Raw genomic sequence first — 18,497 nt, 5'->3', positions numbered from 1 at the left:
CATTGTGGTGGCAATAATATATGCTGATACAATATATGTTTGACAAATATAACTTGGTTAAATAAAATGTTAAAAAATAAAAGAGAATTTTTTATGAGATAAAGGACTCTAAGTACGTTGAATTATCTGGAGGGAGTGGTGCTGCCATTGATATTAGTTAGTAGAAAATATAAACAAAATCATATATTTTTTAAACAACTCAAGACCACAATGGATATGAAAGAGTACTCTTTTGAAAATATGATCCATCTATTACCCGGTTTGAATTTGGTATGGTTTGATTTGATCCACGACCTTATTACATATATACATATATGGATATTATTTTTAGCCCCTACTTGATATCACTTATTTTAAGTGGCAAGGCCACCTAATAAATAGAAAATAAGAACTTATTTGCATTTGAAAAAAAAAAGAGTGAATAAGTGTTTATTTTCAAAATAAGTAATTAAAAGAAGCAACTCAGATGCCACTTTTTTTAGCCCCAAACTTCACTCCAAGCGGAGGGGCACCTGCCTAAAAATTTTATTAGAAAACATTACAAACAGGGGAGGACTTAGCCCGCCTTGCCCCGAACCGAAGAAAATGCAATCTCTCCCTCACACTCATCCCATCCCGAAAAAGGGAAAAAGAAAACAGTTACAAATATGTAGGGATAGGTAAGCCATTCAAATCATTTTTGACCATCGGTTTTATATGGTTGGGTAGATCATTAAAAGATTGAAAGCTAGCGTTCACAGTCGTATCAATACCCAAGTTTGCTAACAGATCAGCTGATCCGTTTGCCTCTCTGTAAATATGCTGGAAAGTGACTCTCACTTGTATCAACATGGTGTAAATTTCAAGGGTTTGATAGTGAATTTTCCATGGTGGAGGGTTTCCATTAATTAGAATATTGATGAGAGTGAGATGATCACATTGAGCTATGATGTCATTCCAACCATGCAATAACCAAAGCTAGAGATTTTTCTTCTGCCTGAATCGAGGTACAATGACCATAGACAGAGTGAAAGCCAGTTAAAAGATTTCTATCACTATTTTGAATGATGCCTCCTCCACCTGCTAAACCTGGATTTCCCCTACTTGCACCATCTGTATTTAACTTAATAAAGCCCTATGGGGGTGGTAGCCATTTAACCCATTTTATCCTATACTGAACTAAGTTCTTGGTTAAGACATGAATACTCATGGTCCAGGAGTTATTGAGCTCAATGACTCGAGGAGGAGGATCCAATTTATTCAGTTCAATGATTCATATGCCACTTATTTTAAGTGTTTATTCCACATTTTTGAAATAAAATTGTCCCATTATTTTTTTTTTTCAAAATTCTGTTCAATGCCCTCGAGTTAGGGAAGATAATAGGGCCCCATTTGAGCTCCAACACGAACCAACAATGACAGTGGTGGAAGGCAATTCCAGGCTGAGAAATCATTCTAGGTACATGAATCTTCCCTCTTTTTATCCGTTTTTGCTTTGTTTTGGGAAAATCTTCATGGCATTTCCATTCCACCATTGCATTTAGGCCATGTTTCCAATATCTACGATAGGGAAGTAGATCATAAACCAACTAGCTGACAGTGCTCTTTGATTTTGGTGAGTTCTTAACCCTATTTATGTTTGTTATCTATTTACAAATGTATGGTTGTTTTTGTGATGTTATTTGGCACAGGGGTTTAGATCATGGGTCCCCGTCAAAAGGTTTGAATCAGGATATTGCCTTAGGGATTTGAATCAGGGAATAGGGTCACAGATTTGAATTGGGGATTTGGGTTGGGAAATTACATCAAGGATTTGGGTCATAAAATCAATGATTTGGACAAAAGATTTGGATCGGGGATTCACATTAAGGATTTGGGTTAATGATTTGCGTCTGGGAATCAAGTCAGGTATTTGAATCAGGAAATCAGGACATGGATTTAAGTTAGGGATTTGGACAAAGGGTTTACATTAGGAATTTGAGTGAAGGATTTGCATCAAGGACTTGGGTTAAGGATTTGCACAGGGAATTAGGTCAGGGATTTGAATCAGGGAAATTGATTAAGGATTAAGTCAGGGATTTAGGTAATGGATTTGGATAAGGGATTTGTGTCAAGTATTTGGATCAGGTATTCGGATGAGGGATTTGGATGAGGTATTTGGGTCAGGGTTTTGGATAAGGGACTTGGATCAAGTGAGGGATTTGGATAAGGCATTTGGGTCAAGAAAGGGATTTGGATAAGGGATTTAGATGAGGTATTTGAATCAAGGACATGGATGGGGTATTTGGATTAGGGACTTGATTTAGGTATTTGGATGAGGGATTTGGGTCAGGCAAGCGATTTAGATGAGGTATTTGGATAAGGAACTTGGATGGGGGTATTTGGATTAAGGGCTTGGATGGGGTATTAGGTTCAAGACTGTAGTTTAGAGTTCAAGTTTACTTAGTCTTTGGGTTATGTCTTGGTTCTAAAGTTATTTGGGCTCGATTAGGGCGTCCCTGGGTCTAGATTGGCTTGGGTTTGTGTTGACTTGAGGGTTACATGGGTTTGGGTTTAAGCCTACTAGGACTGAGTTGTCTTTGGCTTGGGTTAGAACGACTCTAGCTTCAAGTTGGGCCTAGAACTGGGCTTGGGCCTACTTATATGGTTTAAATTGGGCTTACACTCATCTGGGTTTGGTTTACGTTTGGACTAGGGCAAGTTAGGGCTTGGGTTATACTCACCTGGTGTTTGGGATTGTAGGTGGGCTTGGTCTGGCTTATTTTTGGACTAGGTTGAGTTGGGCATGGGTTAAGTTTACATGGGGTATGAGACTGAGGTGGGCTTGGTTTGACCTATGTGGACTAGGTCGAGTTGGGCTTGGGTTAAGTTTACCTGGGGTTTGGGACTATAGGTAGGCTTGGTTTAATTTATGTGTGGACTAGGTAGAGTTGGGCTTGGGTTAAGTTTTACCTAAGGTTTGGGACTGTAGGTGGGCTTGGTTTAACTTATGGGTGGACTAGGCAGAGTTGGGCTTGGGTTTAGTTTATCTAGGGTTTAGGGTTGTAGGTGGGCTTCGATTGACCTATGTGTGGATTAGGGCAAGTTAGGGCTTGGGCTAAGTTTACCTAGCGTTTAGGATTGTAGGTGGGCTTGGTTTGACCTATGTATGGACTAGGTCGAGTTGGGCTTGGGTTAAGTTTACCTATGGTTTGGGACTGTAGGTGGGTTTGGTTTGACCTTGCACCTCTCTTTCTTTATACCCTAATCTTTTTTTACTATTTTTCTTTATATTTTTTCTTTTATGAATTATTAATGCAATCTATAGGTAAGTAAAGGAATTGGGTGGACTTATTCCTAACGACTAAGTTAGCAAGCATGATGCGATGCATGGGAATGAGGTTGACACATAGAGTCAAGGCTTCAAGGTTGCCAATCTTTAATCCTTCACTCACTGGACAAATGGGCTTCTTAGGTTGGTGGTTGATTGAAAGCTTTTCACAAGGGCTAATGGGTAAGTGGGTATCACGTCCAAATGGCCTTCGTGTACCAGTCCCCACCTATTAGATAATGGGTAAGTAAATATACTAGGATGCTATGTAATGTAGAGATGAAACATTCATTAGAATCAAAGAAGGAAAATATCAAACCACTGTGAAGGAGATTAAAAACTAACTACACCAATATCAAGCAAAGATCAAGTAAAAAACACCAAGTATTGCACTATCAAGATCACTTATGCTAGTGTTTATTGTTCTTTCTTTTTGCTTTTTGCTTTTTTTCTAATCTCTCTTGCCAAATAATGGTCATATGTTTATTCACATTAACTAAACCCTCAAGATTTCTTACCCTCATCTTTTCACATGACTGTTTAGAACTCCTATGCATTCTCCCCATTTCAGCAATTTGATCTCCAATTTCTATGAACATGAAAGCTGAAACCCACCTTAATGACTCCCTAAAAATAGCCCTTCTTCCTAGAGGCTTGGCTTTTTCTTAATCCTAGCACCTTGCATCACCAATCTTCAAAAAAAAAAAAGGTGCTAGAATTCTTCAAATTACCCAAATTAGCACATGTTGGGGTTCCTAATTCAACTTTTAGGGAGAGCAACTAGCCCAACTAAATTTAGTTCTATCATTATCACCTATTCCTAGTAAAGGTCCTACCTTAAATAACTACTTAAGGTTCTTATGCCAACTTTCAACTTTGTTCCTCCCAACTCCTATTCACTCTTTTTGTACTTTCTCTCTTGATTTTTTTTTATTATTTTTGTTGTTGCTTGTTGTTTCACTATAATCTCTTTAGGCTGCTTATTTTAATAGTTTATTTCAGCCCTAACTATACCAAAATGTGTTCCAAGGGTGTTAGACTGTACGGCTAATTCAGTTTCACACCATTACATTCGCAAGTTATAAAGTAAAATATCATATTTCAACATATGTCCAACCCTATGCATCATGTTTGCTAAATTCAAGCAATGGAATGTAAAACATGATTTCAGCATAAGACATTCATCCCAAAGCACCGTATCCTTCATGTTAAGCCTCAATTTAACATTGCCATCAAGTTTGAACCATCCTAAGTATCATGTCACTTGAATAATTGATCATGTTACATAACTAGGAAAGGAATTCAAGCAATTAAATCATAATGAATTCAAGGTCCCAAACTATCAATGGAATTCTACATTCCTACCCTAAACCATGCTAACTTAATGCTTAAAAAAAGACCTTATCCTACTTAGGGGTAAATAGATTGAATTCGAATCGGATTGGGCAATATCTGAATTCGAATCCAATTAGAATATCCAATATCCGAATTCGATTTTATATTCGATAGGTATTGAAAATTAATATCCTATTTGAATCCGATTAAATATTCAAATATTCGATTCGATTAATTAATTATTTTAGATAATTAATAAATATATAAAATAAATATTTTATTGATATAAAGTATATAAATATATAAATTATTTATATAACTTAATTATTATATATAAATTATATAAAATATGTAAATATTTTATATAAGAATTAAATAATCGGTCGAATTTGGATATTTATCAAATCGAATCAGGTCATATCCGAATTCGAATCTGATTAACTATTCAGTAAAAATAGGATATCTGAATTCAACCAATTAGATATTCGAATTATCTGAATTCGATTCGATTATGTCGAACATCAAATTCAAAATTAGATTTTCGAATACCGTTAACACCCCTAATCCTACTAACAAAAGCATATGATTGGGAAGGAAACATTATGGTGATGTGTACTTACCTCTTAGCAGCCCGAAAAATCTCTTTGTAGCAACCAATGAAGAAAGAGATCCAAGTATGTGAGTGGTGACAAAAAAACATGCAAGGTATTGCCACCCTTTAACAAAAAACAACCAATAAAGAACATCATCATCATGTGCTCATAAGCAAGATGAGTGATAACATAAACATGGAATGCAAGAGAGTGATGAGAGGAATAAACATGCTATGGATTTCCTATTGACAATCCTATTATCATGCAAACCTAAACTACGTTGGAGTAAATAGATTTTTTAATTAAAATTTAAACCTAAAGATGATGGAAGGGCCAAAACAATGAACCTATTCGGCTATTGACAGTCCCTACTTAGCATCATATCACTATAACATTCACATACAAGAATTCAACCTTTACATGCTCAATATGAAAAGGCCTCAAAGGGAACAAGACCACACAATCTAGATTAAATTAAAATAAATCAAAAGATTCTATGGGGATGAGGATCATAACTCAGCAATGGAATAACAATCCAAGCCCTCAAGCCCACTTCAAAATAAAACTCAGGATGAATACAATTTAAAGGGCTTAAATGATCAATTGCATTGCAAAAACAAAGAGGGTAGAGAAGGATTAACAATTTAGCTAGTTGTTCACAGTCCAACCAGCCTTCTTCCCATACTTGAACACTCACTCCAACTACAGATTCAAGACAAAACAAAGGTAAAAAGGAAATACAATTCAGGCCCCTTTGTTTTGCAAACAAAGGCCCAAGGCCCAAAAGTACAATGTTAAATTGATATAGGCCATTTTGGGGGTTAAGGAGAGGCTCAAGGATGTCTCTCACTTATTCAAAAACACATAAAAACGAGTAAGAAACATAGTGGAAAATAAAGAAAAAAAGACAAGAAGATACTCATGTGGGTTCAAAATTGCTTTTCTCCACCCAAGGGGAAAAAAGGGGAATGACATATACACCTTCCCATCTCCGGTGAAGTCACCAATTTTTTGAAATTAATCCTAATGAATTTGGGGTTCCACCTCCAAGGTTATATATGAAGATATAGGAATTGCCACCCATCAAGTGCTAATACAAGGGAGTGATGGGCATCTCTTGTGATGAACTAAAGACTCCAAATCTAAATCAAAACAAGACTCAAGGCAATCAAGGGAGGGAGAAGGAAGGTGCTAGGCACCCTCTCCCTTTCTTGTAATATAAATGCCAATTTTAGAGAGAAAAAGTGTAAAACAAAACCTATGAGATTCATGGGGTCTACCTCAAGGGGATGTTTTCTCACAGGACTCCATTCCTTCCTCATCCTCTTTTTGGGCATGGGAGAGTCTTAGAAGAGAAAAGGGGGAGGCTGATTATACAACCACCCCTTTTTTATCCCCAGTCCCCCACGTTCCTACTTGAAGAAGGAAGAGGGATTGAATCCCAAGGACACTATCTCCATAGCCAACTCTTCATAAAGCAACATAAAAAAACAAATACAAACACAAATAAAAACATCCTAAACTCCATATCAAGAAGCCATAGGATAATCAAAACCATACACACAAGAACTTAAAAGAAGCTTAAGCATTTGGCCTAACCTCTTTTTTTCAACATCAAGTGAAAGAAGAGACATGCATTCCATACAAATATTTGCCCTAGCATTCATAGACAAATATCAATATGAAAAAAAAGAGAATGCTAATGCAATGGAGAGTAGGATTAAAGCCACTTATCCTAAATATTTTCTATAGAAAATGACATGAAAAAAAGAACATAATAACAAGAAACAAACACCAGAAAACTAGATATATATCTATAATCTATTTTAGAGGGGTCAAGAATGATCACCTTTGTATATGACCTTTCTACCCTGTGGTTGGGGCTGTTATTGGGAGGAGTTTGATGGACAAACTAATGAAATACAATGAACTATCAGTTTACAATGAAGAAAATGGTGAGCTATGCTGGAATGGTTGAAGGTGGGGGCTGCAAACCGAACTGAAAACATCATTATTTCTTGATTCACGCCAGACTTCCATTCTCTAAAACTGCATCTATTATGAAGCTGGGTTGTGGAGTGTTACTTCTATCCCTTGCACCCAACACCAAATGTAGAAAGGTGGAGGAGAAGGAGGGTAGAGAGAGATTTTGGTGATAGGGAAAGAGTCTAGAAGGTTAGAGAGGTGTTTCGGTTGAGAGAGGGGAGCTTGCCAACAAAGAGAGATTGGATCGATGGAGTCAAGGGAGGAGTTATTAATTTTTTCTTTTTTTTCCCTTGGGTTGTTGGGAGTATCCCTTTTAGTTTGATTCGAATGGAAGGGATTGTCTCCCTTCTTCATTTTTGTGCAAGCCCTCTTCCCTCTCAAATCAAGAGAAAGTTGCCTTTTTTATGCATGGCTTCTTTAGAAAGAAAGGTTGCATGTTTTTTATGGGAACAAGAGTGAAACTTCCAAAAAAAAAGCAAGAGGCACCTAGGACATACCAAAAGGAGGGGAAAATAATATATGGTTGGGATTAAAAAAGGCTTAACACAAAGAGATCCAACGGCTAGAGCCTTGACACATGTTTGGGGTCTTTCGCTAATATTTTGAAAATAAGGGTTGAAAGGTAGGGCCTAGGGCATGATGAGACAAGGACATTCTAGATTGCATTTAGGGTATTCAAGGGAATCCAACGACTAGGTAAATGACAAGTGTCAAGGGTTTCCTTGCAAAAAGAACCAAAATAAGGGGTTTGGTGGGGAGGGATTAGAAAATAATTTCTTGGAGTATGAAAGGGGGTTGAAGAAGATTGACTTTCTAGATTTGAAGACTCCTTTTTGTGGATACCTAAGGGTGGGGAATTTAGCTCATGTACCAAATAGATCTTACACCTTTTTGTCAACACATTGAAGGGATAAAAATGTCCGTTTAAAGAATGAATTTTATGACTAAATAGTCATTGTTTTATTTATCTGGGAAATAAAAGAACATGGGTAAATGCATTTACCCAGATAAGTAACTTATCAAAATGCGAATGGGGCCTTAAACGTATCTTATATACTGAATTAAATAAATCCGGAATTTTGTTATTAGAATATGCTTTACTATGTTACCTTTCGACCATTTGGGCAAGAAATAGTTTAACCTTCCTGTCCCTAAAAATATACTGCCGATCTTATTATTAAAAAAGACCCTTGTCCAAAGTTATTGTGGAAACTGACTTGATTGTCTACTAAAAGGAAACTATGTTCCTTCAAAAGAAGTTGGGTTTCTATTAGAGGACATTAAGATTGTTGGTGCAAATTATATGCTTTTCTACCAAAAAAAGAAATATATTTGCTAATGAGATCTGTACTTCCATTTATTTTATTTTATTTTATTTAGGCTGCATTTGGCATTCTTTATTTTATGGACTTATCTCCTTTTTGTAGTTAAAATGTCTTTATGAACATTGAGCTTTAACCATAAAAAGGAGATAAATCCTTAAAATACGGAACGCCAAGTGCAGTCTTATTTTTTTTTAAATGGCACAACAATCGTCTCTAGCGATCAACTAACAGTCCACCAATTGACCAATTGTTTTCCAGGTTCGTCCTTGGGAGAGGATAGTCTTGGGAGTGTGTCTTATTTTACAACTGTTGGATTAATTTTTATCTAACGGTTGGTGTGGTTCCTCTTTAAGTTAAAGAGGTTTTACATATAAAATCTTTTTTTTTGTATGTTGGGTCAAGGCTTTGTGGGGAGAAAAGGTGAGAGAAAAAAATACAGAGTGCTCTTGGTGCGAGAATTGTTCTTTTTTTTTTATCTTGTTTTGTTCTTCGGGTTGAGAGGAAAGGGAGAAAGAGTGTATAAGGATAAGGGCTGGTTTGGGCTGCAAGTCGCAACGTACTTGTATTGTTCTCAGTTTTCGTTCATAGTGAAAAACAGATATTGTCTCTCTCGTGAATGTAGGCGATAAGGCCGAACCACATAAATCTTTGTATTTTTTGTGATGCTTGTTTTATTTGTCTTTGATAAATATCCCCATGCCACATGACAAATAGATGATGCAAAAGAGTGTTTTCCATTATTTTTTTTAACTGAAATTGAAGACTTATGAATACTGAGCAATGAAGCTCCAATTATGGGTTTTCTATTCGTTTTCCACACCTCCTTATTAAACTGAAATTGAAGACTTGTGAAAACTTGGAAATTATGGATTTGTAGAGGTATCCGAGATTATGAAAACTGGGCAATGAACTCTACTAATTGTTGTCCCAGTTAAAAAAAAAAAAAAAAAATCTTTAATTTCACCGTAGCCAAGCTCTTTAACTTTCCCTGGAGCGAAATCCTGACAATGGGAGAATCTATAATTGATTTATAATGGTGTCTTACTGTCTTTGCTACCACAAGGTTATTGGACTTATTCTACAACAAACGTAGCAACTAGTTTGGTTTAAAGACGTATAAGCTATTAACAAGGCACAGAGGGGCAAAATAGGGTTTTTAAAAATTTAAATTGGGTCACATTATATCATGTGTTAATGGTTTTTAATTTTTCAATAATAAACGATTTGTTCAAGTATAATGGGGATCAGTCTATAAAGTATATTTAAGTCTATTTAAAAAATTAAAGACATGTTCAAGTCAATTTATGAAAATTCAAGATATATTTAAGTCTTTTATCCAAAAGAAAAATGAAGGGGGAATTTCAAATAATCAATGTTTAAAAATCAACCCAGAAATGGAACTACTTTTGCCACCTATTTCCTGATCAGTGGTTTGAATGAATCAGCCTGTAATACTTTAAAAAAAAAAAAAATAGTCAATATAAAAATTGGCCTGAAAACCACTGTCCAAGTTGAATGTATGGACAGTTCAACCACTCGAGTCAGTAGGTCCGGACCAATTTAATGGTTTTTAAAGCCTTGCAAATAATAATCCTTTTTATTAGGGGAAAATCTATGATGCTGGAAATAAATGATACTCGAAAGGCTTTGACCAATGGCAACCCCACTCTCCTGTGAATTTTATGAAAATTCACTTGATTGGTTATTAATTTTATGATGCCGGTTGATTGGTTGTAAGTTTTTCCGATATCATATATTTTCAGCATCATAGTCTAACCCTTTTAATTAAATAGGAATTTCTCTTACGGTAAATTACAAAGGTCCCCTATACTATGGTGTTAATTAATAACACTTACCCCCAATACTTTCACTTTGTGATGGCCATTAAGTTAGGAGACAAAATGCATTAAATTTTCAAAATACCCACTTAAACTTTCGTTATTTTCTTGTCCTTGCCCTTTTATCTTAAGCCCTAATTATCCCAAAAATACCTCAATTTTATTCAAATGAAACCAGCTAAAATAACAAGAATCATTTCACTGACGTAGAAAAATTCTTGTTTCATTTCACTGATATGAATGTCTCTTCAATTTAAAATATAAATATTTTTGTCCACTCTTTTCTATAACAATCAGAAAGAAACCTCTACCATTGCATTTGAATATTAAATCCAGCAAGAAATCTACAAGGATCTATTGGAGCAATTAAGATGATTTCAATATTATATTCAGAAAATTTATTGAATCATAAATTGTTCAAATAAATAAGAAAAGGGTAGTTGGGGGTTTTAAAAATTTTAAACAGATGAATAAAAATCCTTTTGAAATTCACTAATGGAATTCTAACAGACGGGGGATATTTGTTGTAAAGTGAAAATTCAGGATATGTTTGTCCCAAATGAAAATTCAGGAGGATAATTGTAACCCCATAGTAGAGGGGTCTTTGTCATATTACGGGGGAATTTGTAATCTACTCTTCTTTTATTTTGACTTTATTTTGTTGTTGAATGGGCACCAAATAGGCAAAAACAAGACCCAAAAGATAGAAAGAACATCCGTCTCCGTCAGTCAGTTACTGAATCGGCCCCATATTGGCCCATTAGTCTCCTAGAATTCTAATGAGGACCGACTACGTTCTCTTCTTCAGTAGGCCCTTATTATTGAAGGTGTAATAATACTTCACATCTCATCACTGAGTAAACCGAGTTCTTCTCTTGAGACCTGCCCTCTATTTATTAAAGAGGACTCATGAGAGGTCAATATAAATTTGTTCTCTTGCAAGTGATGACTCTTCATGACGAGATATGGATTGAAGAGTCTATCTGATCAGAATGGGTGAGGCCAGGTCACTGTATATGCATGTGCCCCAAAGAGTGAAATCTTAACTCTACCGTATAATTGGAGTAGGTGTTAGTTCGGAATTAATCCTAATTTACGAATGGATATGAGTGTGTTACAAGTGGAGGTGTTTATAATTTTAAACTGTTATAAGTCTGCAGTTTAATTCAAAATTCTGAGGTTGAGTGCAGTTTTCTTATCCTATTTTTTATGAAATTCAACAAGTAAAGCAATTAATTTCTGATATGAATGTTTCTGACAGTGCTTCGAGCTGCATGTATTTCTCTGTAAACCATTTTCCTATGCATGCCAAAGTTTTGGTTTTTGATGAGCGCATTGGTTTTCCACTTCTCAGGTATGTTTAAGTGTTTGTATTCATTATTCATTATTTGGATCGGGTGGAGTGTGTTTTATGCATGGAAAAATTCTTTGTATCTCGGGTTTGGGGCAAGTTGGGCTGTTAGTGTTTTCTGTTTTAGTTAGAGTTTCCTTAATAAAAGTTTAGCTGGCCTCCCTGCACCTAGAGTAAATTTGGGGTTTAAAAAAAAGTTAGAGGTATAAGTTGAACTAGATTAAGTTGGGTTGCGTTGAAACCCTAGCCCTACCCGAGTTGTCGAACACCCAACCCAACCTTCATTGTTTGGATTGGGGGTGGACTCAAGTTGGGCAAATTTCTTCACTTTTCTTCTTAGAATTCGGATCAGCTGATTAAAATTAACCATCCTTAGAATCAGTATACATAGGAGACAAAACTATGGTGCTTCAAAAAGTTTAATTCCCATTTTACATCAAAAAATTTAAGTCTTTAAACTTAAAATTTTTATACACATACATGCATATTATATATGCAAATGTTCAAAACCGGTTTTTAACTGATTTATCACCTAACTGACCGGTTACTGATTTTTAACTGATTAATCACCAATGACACAATATATGAAAATATTAGGTGGAATTATTTTAGTTGAAGTTCTATTCTTTTTCCAAAATTTCGGGAATTTAGCCATTTATCTTTCCTAATGTTCAAGACACTACTAAGAATACAAAATTAATAATACAATAGGACAAATACAACTTAGGGTCCATTTGTTTCAAAGTTGGAATTGGAATGATCTATTCTTCTTTTTTGTTTCATTCAGGTAGACCAACGAGCCTACAATTTGGGCCCGAGCCCGGCCCTGATAAAAAGCCCAAAGCCCGACCTAATAAAAAAATTAGAATTTTTCCCTATTCAATAATCAATATAAATTAGAATTTATTTACATTAAAAAAGAATATAAATTCAAAATTTATTTACATTAAAAAAAATAATATAAAGAAGGGAAAAATGATGTGGAGAAGAAGGGTTTGGCTGGAAAAATAAGGGAAAGAGGTGAAAAAAAGAGGGGTATTCGCCTAGGGTTTTTCGGTTTAATTATAGGTCGGGCCGGGCTATTTTGGAAAATCCCGAGTCCAGTTTGAATTTATTGCGGGCCGGGCTTTTTGGCCCGAGGTTAAGCCTGCGGGCCCATATACCTGTTCAAGCCCGTCTGGGGGCCGGGCCAGTCCGTCGGGCCACCCGACCCATGAACAGGTCTACGTTCAGGTAGAAGTTGGAATTGACTTGAATAAATTCTCATTCCCAAGGGAGGGGGAGGCATGACCACTTATACTGTATATAAAAGTGTGGATGTAGAGTGAAAGTTTTTTGAACTAAAATTACCCTTCATTTCTTTGTTTGGGAAAGGGTATAAAAGTCTACAGCTTTAATGTCAATTTTATTGGCTATTAAAAAGCCCATACTTGTGTTTTTAATCTATCTTTAATTGTAAAGGTTGAAAATGTAACTTCAATTATTACTTTTCACCTCATTTAATCCTTCTCTCATTAAGTCTTATACTTAAGGTATTAACTCCCATTTTTTCTTATTAAATCCTATATTTAAAGTATTTTCACAAATAAATGCTACTAATTATATTTATTTCAATATTTTATATAATCCATATATTTTAAAATTGACTAAAAAACAAAACCATTATTTATCCAAGTGGTGGCTAATTTATTCCACCATCAAAATCAAATTGATTAACCTATGAAGTCATACTAAGGTAATACAATTTTTAAAATAGAAGTAAATATTGAAAATTACAAAAATATAGAAAAATTAGAAACGTTTATGATATTTTTATTAGTCAAATTAAAAAATAAGTGTAATAAACAAGCATTAAGTTTATTGATAATGAAAATGAAATAAAAAATTTAGAACTAACAAAAAATGAAATTATTTTATTATTTGGCAAAGCTCAATAGTTCAACTTTTAGGTCAAATGTGTTAACATCTAATTCCATAAATAAATAATAAAAATTAATAAGATATAAAAATACAAAATTGAAAACAATACATAAATTTTGTAAAAAAAAGAAACATTCTAACTCGTATAATATCATATAATTATCATATTAAACAAAAAGTGTAATATATCATAATTATTTTTACATACAAAAATACAAAAAAAAATTATAGAAAAGATTGAACGCATCTATAATTTTATATTTACACTACTATTAAAAATATAAATTAGATTGTGGAACCTTCTTTTGACTAAAATACTCATTTTTGAATTTAATCCATTTTTAATTGCGAGGTTTAAATTATAAATTGAATTGCTACTTTTTACCTCATTCAATTCCCTCTATTTAAATCTTACATTTTTTTTATATATGAACAAAAAAAAAAGATACACCAAAAAAGTAAAACATTGCAAAAAAGAAGAATCTAGCCAATGAGATAAACTTGTCAATATACTTGAATTTTCACAACTAGATCCGATTATCACATATTTGGATAGGGTGTTTATGTAATTTGATTTGGATTTTACAATTTGTATCTAATTAATAATAAAAAACAAATATATATATATATATTTATTTATTTATTAAATTTTTTGGATACATTATTACTATCTATTATCATCGTATAAAATTGCTACGTGCAAAGTACATGCATGATTACTAGTTCCCTCAAATGGGAGAATGCCATTCTACTAGGAATGGGAATAGGATTCCAACTCCACTCAGCCAAACAGTTTGAATTGGAAAAGACCATTATAATTCCAATTCCAGACCCATATTCTTGCAAGCAAAACAGACGCTTAATGAATAAATTGCGCCAGAATTCTAAAATTTTGAAAATTATCATTTAAAGCAAAAGTAAAAAAATGTCTCAAATTTCTGAAAGTAAAAACCTTATCCCATGGCCTCTCAAAATTTTTATATAACATCGCTCACATAGTGTGCATGATAACACTTAAAACGACCAAATTGAAAAGCATATTGCTTTTCTCTTTTTGTGAATAACATTTTTAGGAGGTTATGGGCTCTTGGGCTCAGTTTGGAAAAAGTGCAAATAAAATGTGCAAAACCTTATTACTTTTCCCAAACTGAGCCTTAATGGGAGAAAAGTATCACACCAATATTTTATTAATTAATTAATTATTTATTTTATCCACTAAAAGGCAAAGTCATCTAGTTCATCAAATTCTACAGCATTTGGGGCAGGATTAAGGGACCCTAAAGAACAACACTTCACGTGTCACATAAAGGATTATGGTCCACCATGGCAAAGTCAATTTGGACAAATCCCAAAGACTGTCAATTTATTCATGGTTTAAAATACATGCTTGTACATTATTGGCAAGTATACATCTCCCTAGCTAGCATGTCAAAAATCAATTTAGAAATCAACCCCCCAGTTCTTGAAGCCATCTCCCAAAGTTTTGAACACCCAGAATAACAAAATTTCGGAACTGAATTTTGAGGAACCAGTCTTTACCAAAATGGGATTTATCACACCACTTATGGAATCATTTCATGTGAAAATTTTATAAATTAAGATGAACATCAATTCATTCAATCTAACATCTTTATTTGCCAGCTGCCTCATTTTATCTATGAACTAAATCCGTCTTAACAAATAGAATTCTTCCCAGAATTTGCAAAATTGGTTAGGTGATGTGACAATTTTATAAATTGAAACCAAGAAATCAATTCCTCCAACCACTCATTCCCTAAAATAATGTTCGTCCAAGATTTTGATTTTTTTACTAGGGTGGTTCTAAATGCTTTGCAGGTACAATGGCCCAGTCAATTAACTTTAACATTCAGGCCAAATTAGTGATACTCTCTCCTACCCCCCAAAAGGTGGTTGGCCGTTAGAAGTTGATTACTGCCCCACTGGTCTGTGTCCGAGAGAGCAGCCAGAGGCGATGGAGGTCACGGGGTGTCAGCTGTTTAATGAGAAGCTTGACGGAAAATAGCAATCTGATAGAAATACTCAACTAGGATTCAGTGGTTGTCTCAACACACGAAGACAATAGAGTTGAATCCAAACCCCAACCTTCAAGTGGCTATCCCCGTATAATACCAATCTAATGGTCTCATCCTAATTGGTCTTACCTTATTCAATCCTAACTCCAATTCAGGGTCCATTAAAGAGAGCTAAAGTTATGAATCTAAATTTACACAAGTTATTTGAAAAGTTCAATTTGACTTGATTTAAATTGAACTTCAAGTTAAGTTTAAGCTTAATGTCATGTTTTCCTGCCAAGTTGAACACTGACTAGAATTTGATCCTTGTATTTTTCTGCCGAATTTCTAAAACAAGCTTTATCATGATAATTTCAGCTTTCAAACATTCATATATTAGGCTCAGTTTGAAAGGAGTATAAATACAAATATGTAGAGTATAAAACTTTATATTTTGTATTATTTTATATTTGTATTGTACATATTTGCATTTGTATTCCTTCTAAATTGAACATTAAGAGTTTGGATCTACTCCTTACAGGCCGCTCTTCACTACACCGACCTCTCAACATCTTCTGACTGTACATCGAAAATATCTTTGATATTTTATTTTATATTTATATTCATGAGAGATTGCCCCTGGAATGCACTACACTAGAAACATCTCCCATGAATAATAACTTAGAAAAAGTATGAATTTGTTTAATATAAATTTCTGATTTATACTAAAAGATTATAAACATTCAAATGAACCGATACCCACATTATATGTACCCACGTCCGTCTGTGAATTAACACTTACCCCGTCGGTACATTAACCTATAAATTCTGACATCGGTAGTATCGGTCGTTCTCCCTTATGAGATAAGACTGCAGATCGCAATTCTCATATTGTACCATTATGGGTACGGATTTAATAATGAACCTCCATATGTATTAGCGCCGACCCTGATTTATCGACCTTTGACCTCTATTAATGTATTTTTTTCTGACTGGATTCATATAATGAGTCTCCATGCAGTAGGCTATATATATAAACATTATCATCCTCCTATTTTGCATTCTACATCTAAGAGAGAGAGAGAGATTATGGAGCGGATCCAGTCCAACGTGTTATACTGGTTAGTGGAACATCCAGTGGTGAAGGAGTTCGAATGGAAGGAAGGAGAGACGTGGGGCTCTTCACCCCGGTTCGTCGCAACAACACTTATCGCCTACACTTCTGTCACTGCATTCTTGTATAAAATCAGTATCTCCTCCAAATCACCGCCGGCCAAAACCCCACCCAGCTCGCCGTCCACTACCTCTTTCCTCCACCTCTTTTCTGCCTTCCACAGCCTCCTCCTTGTCATCCTCTCCACCCTGATGACCGTCGGTTGCACTCTCTCAACCTTTGCCCAGAAACCAAACAACCATTGGCTCTTCTGCTTCCCTTCCAATGAAACCCCACCTCGTGGACCAGTCTTCTTCTGGACCTACGTCTTCTACCTCTCCAAAATTTCTGAATTCGTCGACACCCTCCTCATCCTCCTCAGCAAATCAAAACGCCGACTGTCCTTCCTCCACGTTTACCATCACAGTGTGGCATTGGTGGGTATCTACATGTGGCTGCAGACGTCGCAGTCGCTCATTCCCTTCGGCGTGATAACAAACTCGTCGGTGCACATACTAATGTACACTTACTACATGCTGTGTGCACTTGGGAAGCGGCCATGGTGGAAGAGGCTGGTGACTGACGTCCAGATTTTGCAGTTCATTCTAAGTTTTCTGGTTTCTTTTGGGATGCTCTGGTACCATTTCACCGGAAAGGGATGCTCAGGGTTTGGGAGTTGGTGTGTCAGTGCTTTCATCAGCGGTTCTCTTCTGTTTCTCTTCTACGACTTTCACACCAAAACTTACGCCAAAGGAAGTGAAAAAAGAGCAGATTATGGAGGAAAAGAGAACAGGATCTAGAAAAACTAAGCCCACCTTCGTAATAGCCATGTCTTCATGCATGTAGTCAATAAGCTAGCAAGAAGAATTTGTTAGATTAGCAATGTCTCCATGTGTCATTTAAATTTCTACCATGCATAAAATAAAAGTGTCATTAAAAATGAGTCTACTTTGGTCAGTATCATGTAATTATAGAATGATATTGCAGGTTATTTAAAAACTTCTCATCAGCCTATGTAACCAAATGGCAAGTGAATTTGCATGGGTGCCCCACAGAACACACCCATGCATGTTCACCCCACACCGCATTCTCAACTGTGCATTGGGAATATCTCCCCATGACAATGTACGGGAGAATAGGAGTAGGAGATGTTCCCAATGTAGATGTTCTGTGGCGGAGATCGGATTCAGTCAATGCAAGGTTCATTCGACAGTCTTTACAGCTTTGTATTGAGAATATGTCCATCGTAAGATTAGCTATTCGAATGGTGTGAGCATGAACTTGCACCGATTGAAGTCAATCTCTCAGTGGGGTGCCAATCTGAACTCTCTATTAGCTGATGGCAATGGCTGTGTAGCAAACTGTTTAATCAATGAAAATATTCCGAGCCTACAGGCATTAAATGCTTATGTCCCAACCACTCACTCTCTCCCTTAATTAGCATTTATGCTTAGCATAGGGTAGAAAATATTATAACCAGCGACCATGTATAGTTACAAAACATTTCAATGATCTAGTGAATTGTAAACACGCCAATTTTGAATAAAAAAAATTAAATGATATGATATGTTGAATTAGTTGCAAATGGCGGTGTATTCATTTTTTCTCATCACTGGGGTCGCTGAATTGATCCAGATCTGAGACCAGTAATTTGAATTTGGCATGGGGAGTTGTCATTGGTTTCCACAGCCGGTT

At 35.3% G+C, this 18,497-nt stretch overlaps 1 protein-coding gene across 1 annotated transcript; it reads left to right on the top strand.

Moving 5' to 3' along the window:
• The first annotated feature begins 16,709 nt into the window (after positions 1–16,709).
• LOC104608509 (fatty acid elongase 3-like) lies at positions 16,710–18,208 on the top strand. The gene has a single exon (XM_010274529.3). It carries the CDS (start codon positions 16,739–16,741, stop codon positions 17,600–17,602), a length of 864 nt encoding a protein of 287 aa, XP_010272831.1. The 5' UTR covers positions 16,710–16,738; the 3' UTR covers positions 17,603–18,208.
• The last annotated feature ends 289 nt before the right edge of the window (positions 18,209–18,497 follow it).

The sequence above is a fragment of the Nelumbo nucifera genome, chromosome 5, assembly GCF_055504915.1.
Source record: "Nelumbo nucifera cultivar China Antique chromosome 5, China Antique-T2T, whole genome shotgun sequence".
NCBI lineage: Eukaryota > Viridiplantae > Streptophyta > Magnoliopsida > Proteales > Nelumbonaceae > Nelumbo > Nelumbo nucifera.
Note: the sequence above shows the minus strand (reverse complement) of the source record. Positions and strands in the feature narration are given on the sequence as shown.

What these genes read in the sequence shown, in the direction of transcription:
- LOC104608509 (XM_010274529.3), top strand. Translation starts at nt 16,739, where the DNA reads ATGGAGCGGATCCAGTCCAACGTGTTATACTGGTTAGTGGAACATCCA.